The sequence below is a fragment of the Gymnogyps californianus genome, chromosome 27, assembly GCF_018139145.2.
Source record: "Gymnogyps californianus isolate 813 chromosome 27, ASM1813914v2, whole genome shotgun sequence".
Classification (NCBI taxonomy): Eukaryota; Metazoa; Chordata; class Aves; order Accipitriformes; family Cathartidae; genus Gymnogyps; species Gymnogyps californianus.
In genome coordinates, this window is record NC_059497.1 from 1539265 (window position 1) to 1550534 (window position 11270).

At 47.9% G+C, this 11270-nt stretch overlaps 1 protein-coding gene across 1 annotated transcript; it reads right to left on the bottom strand.

Moving 5' to 3' along the window:
- Positions 1-1307: 1307 nt before the first annotated feature.
- On the bottom strand, positions 1308-10965 carry CAMK1G (calcium/calmodulin dependent protein kinase IG). Its single transcript, XM_050911429.1, has 11 exons — positions 10874-10965; positions 7858-7986; positions 7251-7325; positions 6355-6493; positions 6090-6213; positions 5444-5519; positions 4759-4871; positions 3646-3724; positions 3133-3220; positions 1930-2357; positions 1308-1401 (listed from the first exon to the last, which is right to left on the bottom strand). The coding sequence occupies exons 1-11, from the start codon at positions 10963-10965 to the stop codon at positions 1308-1310; spliced, it is 1437 nt and encodes a 478-aa protein (XP_050767386.1).
- Positions 10966-11270: the final 305 nt, after the last annotated feature.

An 11270-nucleotide genomic window follows, 5' to 3' on the forward strand; every position in this document is an offset into this window, starting at 1 on the left:
GAATATGCTAGCAGTAGCCTCAGACTTTCCCTTGCCTTCTCCCAGCTTTAACGATCCAGAAACACCCCGAGGTCACTGCATTGATGGATTCCTGGGACTAACGTGCTGCTCGTCACCAGTCGGTCACTGCTCTCTGAGACGCTGCTGCCTGCCTGCTCCTGGCGGGACACAGCCTCGTTTCTTGCTTGCACTGTTGATGTCTGGCTTTGAAGTGCAGAAAAGAGTAAAACAGCCCTTCTGTTTCTGCAAGAGAGAGAATTTCAGTTGAGGATTGAACTTTGTTTCGCTAGACTGCTACCTTCAAAATGTGCTCTGTTAATAAGCAGTAGCATGGGGGTTAGGAACAGCTTAGATCCCTTTGTGTGCCTTAGTTCTAAAGGGTTATTACATGACTGATCATTGGACTGGACCTTTTTGGAGCCTCTAGTAGATCTTACTTGCATTTGTCTCTTCTATTAATCCTTTGTATACTACAGTTCTGTTCATACAATCTCATCAGTAGAGAGTGTCATAAAAGATGATAGGAGGTAGCTCACTTGATGTAGCTTTTGTGGAGAACTATGCTAGCATATGCTCACCTTTGAGGAACATTCTTTGTTGCAGGATCTAATAGCAATACTTCTTACTGCCCATATATAATGTGGTGCAAACGATAACAATTTAGCTGGTCCAGAATTAATCCAAGCTATGGTCAAACAGGATGAAACTTTCATGATTGTACTCTGCTCACCTACAAAACAAACATCTCCATGCTCTGCTCTCTGGTAACAAGGCAACTTAAACTGACCTGCCTGGACCGAATCTGGGAAAGGGAATGGCCCTTCAGGCTACAGAGATGTCCTGCCTATGCTCAGCCATGGACCGGCAGCCTGCTGTCAGCCCTTTGCTCATGGTCCCAGCTGAGACCCAGCTGAAAAGCCCTAATCCCAGCTGATGAAGCTGTTTAGTTCCAGTGTGATTGCCAGTGAGTAGCTTTGAATAATTGTAGAGTTTGATACGACAGGTCCATGCTTGGCTTCCTTTCACGCGTTCCTTGGGCAACCCTGTTGTAATGTAAAAGTTGGATTCAGAGTCACTGGACTGGCCTTAATGGAAGCTGAAAGATGAATTCTTCCTTGAAAGATGGTTTAGTTAAGGCTTTTTCTGTTGCAAAAAACCTGTGAGTCAATTTATTTCATGTACGATCACTTTGCTATTTGTGCCTTTCCCTTTTTCATGCCATAATGGGATTAATTAAAAGCCGCTGGTGATTGGATTGCAGAGCACTTACCGCTGGCGATGTGGGGAGCCCGGTGGCTGCCTCCTCATCACATGATCAAACAAACTCCAGTTTGCCCAGTGCCACAGTGAGAAGAGTGTTTACTGGTTTTCATTGGAACAAGAACTTCTGATTTGAAATGACTGGTTGGAAATGGAAGAATCGGAAGAGAAAGAAGAAAAGAGAGAAATAGCGATATTTACGATCATTCTGCAGCTGAATCGAAATTGTGTTTTTAATATAAAGAACATCAGCTGCTGAAAGCAAAGGAGAGCTGTGTGCGAGTCAACACTGCAGCAAAGGCAGGGTCCAGTCACTCAGCACCAGCTGAGTAATTGGCGTCAGCAGCTTTACCCACAGGCAATTTCAGATTCTGGAAAGCAAACGTGCTCAAGTCAATGGAGTGTGGCAGCGGAGCCCTGCTGCCTCAGCTCACTGCGAGCTCTGCCGCGCAGCCTGGGCAATGTGCCTCACCTGATGCTCGTACAAGCATGGAAGACACTTGGCTGGGCCCTGCTATCCAGCCCGTCAAAGCGTTTGCTTCTGTCCTTATTCCTCCCTCCTTTCTACCTCCACCTGGGGCTGGCAACTTAGGTGCCAGGCAACTCCTTCCAGAGATGGTATTCCCATATGCTTTGTTGGAAGTTATGGCTAATGACTTGGATACCTACTGGGATTTTGCAGATTTTTTAAGAAGCACTGTCTCGGAGCAGAAGGACGTCTTCGTTTTCTCGTGCCCCATGCAGGCTGGACTGCAGCCACAAGAAGTTCTGGTTGGTGGGCTATGGTTATCCGGCAGGACCAGGCTGCTGCCCGCGGGCAGCGGTCCGTTCTCTGAGTGGCTTTGCAGCTTTCCTTCTCTCGTTCCTGCATCTTGCTCCAGTTGAGTGGGAGGGTTTGGACAGCCCTGCGTGGGGACCAGAGGGAGTGATGCGTCCTTGTCTCCGTTTGGCGTTGCTGGCCGGGTGGCCACCATGGGTGTGTTGGGTCTGGACGCCTCTGAGACTTGTATAACGGGGAGGGTGCTTTCAGCCGCCGCGTGACCATTCATGTGGAGCTTCTTCATGTGGTGCACAACGGCTGCGGCGTTGAAGGCTTGCTGGGGAAGAAGACAAAAACCCGACGGTGAGCACCTGGTGATGCCAGGCTGGGTGGGTGCTGTGGGGCGAACGGCCTGTCCCCCTTAGGCGACGACTGCGCGCAGGGCGGGCAGTGCTGTACTGGCTAGCACTGACGCTCTGTTTGCACAATATGTGGAAAGTGGGACGTGCTCGTTCCTGGCATAAACACCGCGGTTTCCATTGAGTGCAAACTGCTGATGCTTTTAAAGATTGCAGCCGCTTCTGCATGCGGAAATCAGGGGGAACAGCTGTAAATTACCCCGCAGTGTGAAATGGAGACTAGAGCTGAATTTTGAATGTAAGTATTTAAAATGCTATTGTACACGTGGTTCCTATGGCATTCCTCTCTCCACCTAAACTCTTACTAAAACTCTTGGTATAACTGAAGTACCAATTTGTCTTCAAGGCTGAAAGGAGGAAAAGCTGGATTAAGCTCCCAAAAAGATCTGCTGATGGAGCACCAATTTCACTCCCTCAGTATAAAAGCAATAATCCTTTCTCCCTCCCTTTTACTTTCTTGGCGAGGCCAGTATAGCGCAATGTTTGTGGTGAATCTACCAGTATGCATTGCAGCGGGGAATACTGGTCCAAACATACTATAAACAGTAACTGCATACAATTTTCAGGCAGCCTTTGGAGGATCTCAGCTTTTGGGTGCTTACCCACACAGCTGAAGCCTTGCTTGTTGCTAGATGGCAGCAACTGGCATTTGTTAGTGAAATGGCTCTAGGCTCCCACCAGCAAACGACTTACCCTCCATTTGCTCTTTGCAAAGTTTTTCTGAATCTGAGCGCTGACAGATGGGTATATGTCACGGTGAAGGGCTGTATTTCCATTAATCCTGCAGATGGGGAGAGAAGAAAATGGGCTCGTAGGCAGATGGCATTTGTAAGGCATTCCACATTCTGGAGGCAACTAACTGCTTTTTACGTTCAATCAGCAATAATTAAACCCAAAGGAAAAACAGCAACAAAATGTAACACAAACACACACTTCAAAGCTTGGAAAAGCTCAGGATGGGATTTCTTCTTTGCCTCTGTTTATGGAGGCAAATATGCACAAATTGCATCTTTAATTATTCATCATTTTCTTTCTTTGCACACAAAAAAGAAACACCCAGGGCCACGCGGAGGCAGGCGGCGACGTTAATGAACGGGGGCTGGGGAGACACCCCTGTTCTCAGCTACCACCGAGTACGTGGAGCGAGACGCGGAGGCTGGGAAATCCCCGTGGCCACCAGCGACTGCGGGGCCCCGGTCCTCTCACCATGGGTGCCGCAGGGCTTCTTCACAGGTAAACCTCGTGTTTGGGTTTTTCTCCAGTAAATGTCTGATGAAATCCTTGGCTGTTTGGGAGGGGAGGAGAAGCAGAGAGAAAAGGTTATTTTCTCTTTGTTCCAAGATATGATCCTAATAGGACATGGCAAACGTTAGTGGATAAACATCGTAAAGGTCAGCCCCGAGAAGGAGGTGTTCGTACCGCTTCATTACTCCATTAAAGGGAGATGTTTGTAGTGAAGGGCTCCAGATGAAAAAATGTTAACTGGGGATGTACCAAACTTCACGCTTAGATTACATGAATTTGAGTTGAATTATTCAGGTAAAAAATAACTCTAAAAAACATAAGAAAGTGCAGGCTGAGCAGATTTAGAAGTTGCCCTAAAAAGCACTTACATCCCTCCCTTTTTTTTTTTTCTTTTTTTGCAGGGAGGATTGTGGTGTTTGTTATTAAGTCCTAACAAACCTCCCGCTAGTTTTGTTTGTATGTATGAAAGATTGATGTTCAAAAGATGCTGGCTTCAGTAAACTCCGTGCAGGCGAGCTCCACAAGCAGGTTATTCTGGTGGAAGGATGCAGCAGTGGCTGACACGGCTCGCCATGTTGCTGTAAGGAAATGTGATGATGGGAAGAAAAGCAAAGGGGAAAAGAAAAAAGAAAAAAACCCAGAAAAACAAGGTGAAAAAAACCTTGGAGTTCCCCTACTTCCAAGGGAAACCTAAGCCCACTGTGAGCTCACTAATCCTTTGTGAAAATCAGGGTTACGTTAACAGAGGCTTCAGCCGGGGATGCTGCATTACAGGCAGGATGCAAAGTACCCCGCGCTCTGCCAGTGCACTTGGCTTTGGCGTCATCGCCCCTGCTACTGCGGTGCTGGGAGCCTCTGCCATCAGTTCCCACGTCTTGGGGTTTGCTGCTGGGTGAGTGACTCAGTTCAACGCTTCATCCTTTCCCGTCCCTGCCGAGGCAAGAGAAGGACGTTCGGGGGGTGCCAGGGGTGCGTGGGGGCTCGGCTGGTTGCGGGCTCGTGCCTGCGGGTCGCAGGGCTCTGGGTTGCAGCTTGTGGGAGGGAGCGCGGTGCTTCCCAGTGCCGGAGCTTTACCTGACTCGGAGATATCGTCCCAAAACGGAGACTCAAACTCATAGTAGCCTTCCTTAATCTTTTCAAACAGTTTGGATTCAGTCTCTTCGTAGAAAGGAGGATACCCGCACAGCCTGGAACAGAGCAGAAAGCCAGCGGTCCTTCAGCGCCGCTGTCCACGTCTGCACAGCTCCTCCGCAGCCCGGCCAGGCTGGGCACGCACAGGCAACACGAGTGAGTGGGTAACAGAGGAGGCTGCTCTATCCATCCATCTGTCCCTCACATCTAAGTGTATCAGTAAAGCTGCAGAAAAGAGTTGAAAACTTAACTGCAGCAGCGAAAGGACAAAGCCACAGCTGGTACATAGCTGCATAGCGTGGGAGGAAATGAAACAAAAAATACCGAGGAAGACTGAATGATATTTGTAGGCAACTGAAAAAAAACAAAGCATAGGATGAGGCACATAATAGAGGAAATGTGATTCCTTTCATCTCCGCTCCAGTACTTGATTCCCCACATCCCTTTCATTTCGATGGTCTAGTGAGTCTGTGCAAAGGAAGAATACAGTGCTGCTGTATTCCCGCAGCAAAATGGGAGGTCCGGTATCGCCTCCGCTTGCACTGCCACTCTGCAGAGGTGTATGAAGCGATGGAGGAGTTGGGAAACTCATGGAAAAATAAGTGGGATGCTGTTTGCTGTTACTCACAGGATATAGGTGATGACTCCAATGGACCAGCAGTCTACGGCTTTGCTGTATGGTTTCTGGGCGAGGACTTCGGGGGCTGCAGAACAGCAAAACCAAATGAAAATTCTAAGCAATAATAAATTATCCAACATTGGGAAAAGCAGTAGTTTCTTGTATGCTTGGCCTCTGAGGTGCCAGTGCAGAGAATCAGCCAGTAACAGCCCCATTTACCAGCTGGGTTGGCCTGTGCTTTTTTATCTATTTCACGCCATTGAATAGAAAGAACCACTGACAATTTCTGCCTGCATCCTGAGGTTTTAACCAGCAAGCTGTGAATCAAGCCAATGCAGTCCGGTGGACATTAAACAAAATCCCATTGTGTTAGAATTATTTTTGTAATTTTTCAATAAATGCATGACTAACGCTGAAATGTATTGCTCTTAAAATTATCCTTTTCTTTGCACTTTTAAACGTTCTGGGATTTTGCAGTCTCCAAACTCATCTGTAATCCAGTCTCTATGTGGTCCATGCAGTGTGCCTGCGACTAGCATGTTGTTGTTAACAGAATTATGCATTCTTTTCCTTTCTGCTAGGCAACGTACTGTACGTGCACAACCTTTTTTCAGACAGTCCACCAGCACAAGCCCATTCCTGATCCTTGGCTTACCAACGTATCCCGGAGTCCCACAGGCAGTGGACATGATGCCGTTCTGTTCCATTTTAGACAAGCCGAAGTCGGTGATCATGATTTTGGAGTTCTCTTCGGGAGTAAGGTAAAGAAGGTTTTCAGGCTGTGAACACAGAGTGGTCAGAGGTTGAAATTTGTGGTAGAAAAATGGAAAGAACAACAGAGAGTCGTGGGGCAGAGCCGGTAAAGCCTGCAGTCACGCCAGCTCTCCGAGGCGCTGCTGTTGCTGAGGGACAGCTCTCACCTTCAAGTCGCGGTGAACTATTCCGTTTTCGTGGAGGTACTTCACTGCTGTCAGGACCTGGTGGATCACCACACTCGCATCTTTCTCGGTGTAAACTCCTCGTTCCAAAATTCGGTCAAACAGCTCTCCCCCAGATACCCTGTGGAAATGGTAGTTCAGAAAGAAAAAGACTGAAAAAAAAATTAAAGCTAATCATGCTTTCATGTTAGGTAAGCTAACTTTCTGGTCCTTTTAAAACTCCACCTATAGCAGAAGCATTCCTTGGGCAGCAGTTTTTGTGAGGCTGAGGCTGATGGACGCTCTTGAGTGCAATTTCCAGGTGCCAGTAAGCTTTACTGGTAAACCTAGGGAATTTGGGTAAGGTTACGAGGCAACTCCTGGCAGGTCTGAGCTGCAGGCATCCAGCACCACAGGCAGGACTGCCTCCAGGCTCTGCTACACAAGCGGATATATGTTTTTGTGTGATTGCTTCCTTTAGCTAAATTTGCAAGTTCGCAGCAGCAGCCGGGTGCTCAGAGCTGATGCGCACAGCGAGCTGCTTTCTCTGCGGCTGACATGTTGCCCGTTTTCATTTCTAGAAACCCTGCGTGGCACAGCTTTAATTAGAAATACTTCTGTCTCTGCCCTGCTAAACTGTGATGAATTAATTTGCATAAATAGATCCTAATCTTAGTTTAGAAACTTGCTGCTAAAACGAGCATGGGCCAAGACAGCATGAGAAGTGTCCAGATTAGTTCAAACCATGCGGCTCTCGCCTTGTTAGGGAGGGGTGTTTGAATGGCTCCTGTGCACGCGACTTTTACATGTGAGGGACTCCGGTGTGTAGGTGCATCACCCTGGTCCTGCCACTCTTCTTCCTCTGTGGCCCACAAAGGGATGGCTCTGCTGATACTTACAGCTGCATGACCAGGTAGAAGTGGGTTGTGCTCTCATAAATATCTTCTAAAGTCACGATGTTTTCGTGCTTTATTCTGCAAAGATAAATGTGGGTCAGAAACAAACCTGGCAAGGACAAAAGTGGCTTTTCAAGTGGAAAACCCAACAGTCGTCTTGCTTTAATCACCAGTGAAAGTTTACTGGGCTGTTTTGTGGCTGATCTCCCTCACCCTATGTGGCAGAGGCTCGTTGACGCCACTGCAAACTCCCTTCGGAGCACCAGGCACCAACAGCAGAGGACCAGACCCTTCATTTTTAAGCAGCTGCCTGCTCTGCGTCAGGCGGGTTACCTGGGCTGCAAAAGCGTTCACTCTGGTTCGCCTTTCCCTGCGTGCTGCTCTGCTTCATCTATTTCCTTCCACAGATCTGGGGCAGTACGGCTGTGTTGGGGTTACAAACCCAGCCGAGGAATGAGAGAAGAAACTTTACTCATCTACTAATTCACAGTAATATTTATAAATTCTTTAAAAAGAAATACTTATTTCTTTATATTATTCTTACTGTAGAGCCACACACCTTAGGAAAGGACATTTGTTCTACTTTACATTACAATGTATATACACTCACTTTTTCAACACTGCTATTTCATTCTCCAAGCTGCTATCCCTTGTGAGAGGAGACTTCTTGATGCATTTCAGAGCAAAGAGCTTGCCAGTGCTTCTTTGCTTCACTAGGAAAACTTCCGAAAAGGCACCTCTGCAGAGAGGAGAAGTTGTTGTATTTCAGTAGATGCTGCTGCTGTGAACTGGAAGGATACTTACAGAGAGAAAGAGGAAATAGCAAGAAAAAAGAATGCAGTAGTAATTTAACTCTAAGTGGATGCCGATTGTAAAGCTAGAACTACATCTCCAGCAGCCCCAAACTCAGGAAATTCAATGCAAGATTATGCAATATGTAGAAAAAACCCCACAATCTTCTCTGCAGAGAAAAGGTTATTTTTGCATAGTTCATCATGAAGCTGTATTGAGGTAGTGGACAAAAAAGACCCCTGCCATGAAATTAAATCACAGTCTTCAGGACCGTCTGTAAAGACAATCAAGTGTTTTACTCCGCGTGTGCCAGGCGATGGGTGAACTTCAGCCACGCCAGGTTCAGAGCACACCTCCGGGGAGGCCGAGGGAGCACGAGCTTTCAGCACGTGCCTCGGGTGGGTGCAGGAGGAGGCACCGTCCGTGGTCTCGCAGCTCGCTGCCTTTCAAGGAACCTTTGCACTTGAATCCATTGGGACTGGGGGGATTTTCCTGGGGTAAGGGCAAGCCCAGCCGAGGGGCTGTATCGATAACCACCTCGCTAATGGGGCGGTCTGCAGCTCGGGTGCTCGTTGGGGTTAACAACCCCCCATGGCAAGATCTCAACAGCCTCCGCTCTAACGGGGCCAAATTCCTGCTTAATACAAACCGTGTTTCCTCAAAGCCCCCATCGTCTTAAAGTAGTCCTTCCCCTTCCCTCGTCAGCATTGCCCTGAGGACTGAGATAGCTGAATTGCAGCGAGGAGAGCCCAATTATGTTGCAGTTTGGGTATATCAACCGATGTTCTGTATATCTAAAGTGCAAAATAACTGGATAACCTCAGTTAATATTTTCATTCAGCATCTAATGTGCTTTCCTTTCTGCAGAGACTGCTCATACCTGCGTACCCTTAGTGACAAAGTGACAATGAGTGTCTTTTACATTCCTGATAAGGGTTCAGCCCAGTGCAGCGATGAGCAGGTATTTATAACATGCCTAAAGCTCGCAATCCTGTTAAAGCTTTGTCTTAGGCACCTGAACACGTGTCTCGGGATAGTGACAGTGCATATTTTGCCAGGTCAGTCCTCAATAATCCTCATCAAATGAGCAACAGGTTAATTGATGGCAGTTAAATGGAACTTGCCACTGAGTCTGCAAAGCCCTGCAGGGAGCCGGAGGGCAGAGCGAGGACGGTGAGCGCAGTGGAAGCACCTTCTTGGTTGGGATGCTACTGCAGCAAACCCAATAAATAAGGGCAGAAAACCCGTATCTCCTGCAATCCACTAAACAAAGAATCCGGCATACTGTGCAGACAGATTGGCTGAGCACGCAGCCGTACCCATCCGGCGTGTGTCTTTGTTAGCGAGTGGCAGCCGGCGGTGATGCGGGGGGGAGCCGGAGCCGAAGGCAGCTCCTCGCTCGGCTCTGCTTTCCTCCTCCTCCTCCAGTGGGCCCCTGGGTGCTGCCGAAACAATATGTGCAAGACCCTTGGGGTTGTGAGGAATTGGGCTGTGCCAGGACTGGTTCCTAGCAAGGAAACAAACAAAAAAAAAAACCAAAAAAAAAACCCAAGGAAAAAAAACCCATAGATTTTTGGGAAGGCATCTCAACAAATGAATTCGAATCTTTGTTTCACTCAGTAAATTATATGTAATGGTCTTCTCTCTTCTGGCCCAAAAAGCAGGTGGTGTTGGGACCTTTTCCTTGTTTCACACATTTTTCTCCTTTTATCTGTATAAACTCTGAAGGCTCTTTTGTGGAAATGCCTTTCAAGTTCCTGAGAGCTCTCAGGGAAAAGGCAGGGACGTCCTCGCTAAGGTCCCTAATCCAACAGTTGTGGATGCTGGGGGAAGGTGATAATAAGTTTCCAGGTAGTTTTAGGTCCCAAATCTTCATTTATATTCTTCAGCTAGCTGAAGCGGTGCATGTGGAAAAAATCCCAATTTCTAATGCTAGATTTTCTTATTAATGTAGCAGTAGGAAATGAACAACCTACAAATCAGATGCTGGGGCATCTGTTCTATATATCTGTCCCAAACAGTTTATAATAATTATGCCCCTTATTAAAAAATGGTGAATCAACAAGTTGGCTAGGAGAGAACAAAGCTTTTTCTAACCTCATTCCTTTAGAGAAAGCTGCTGGATAATTTAACCAATTTCTGAGGCTGACCAGGAACATGATAATTTAAAATGTCGCCGAGCTCTGGAGTAGCTGTTTTTTGGGACCTTTGCCGTAGGTTCTAGAGTCACGGAAAATTTGGCCGTGACAGAACTCGCTGGTGGAGGTAATTCAATTCCTCCTCCACCACCTTGGAAATGTTTTCTTGTCTCATTTGCATGAATAGGCAAATTAAGCTGTTAACTCACAGAAAAGTATCATACAACTTGAACATCCTTGTTCTTGTTTCATCCCTCAGCTGAGTCAGGGTTTATGAGCTAAATATACGACTTATTATTATAATACCTCTCTCAGAGCCATCCCTTGACCTTGCTTGACCTTGCAGCAGCAGCAGACCAGTGTGCTTAGCAGGAAAAGAGCGAAAATTAACTAAGCTGCCATGCGGGCTTAGAGGGAAAGGAGGAAAGGGCAGAGCTGACCCGGAGCCGTGCCGCGGGGCTGGGTGGGAAGGAGCTGCTTCGGTGCTGCTTGGCAAGCGTGAGCCGTGAATCAGAGCACCAGCAGCGACCATGCAGCAGCAATGGGGCGCCCAGCCCTCACCCGGAGCCTGGTGCCTGTCTCAGAGGGAGCCGTTTGCTTGTGACATTGGCCAGTGCCAGGAAAGGAGTCGCTGCCCTGGGCTGGGAAGCCGGTATCTAGAGATGGCTCTGTCTGGAGAGCCGCTGTGGTACTTACGATCCCAGGGCCTCCATGAAAATGAATGTTTTTCGGATGTTGCTCGTCTGTTTCTTCCAGGAACCGCTGTCATCCTCTTCCTTGCGACCCATCTCCTCCAGAGTGGAAGCAGGGAACGCTGTGAGGAAGAGGAGGAGGAGAGGTGACTGATGTGGCAGGTGCTCGCACGAAGAACAGGACTGCCTGGGAGCTAGCTGGATTCAGGATGCCGTGAATGGTGTGTGCTCGGTCAGAGGAGTCAGACTTTTCAGGCACATGAAATTTTGTGCTTCTTTTGCTACTCACAACTGTTCGTGCTGACCACGTCCCTGCCGTGACGTCCCGCTCCAGCCGTCAGTGCAGCGTAATACCAGATCAGCTGGGTAGGAGCCGGTGACCATATGGTAATACTCTCTCC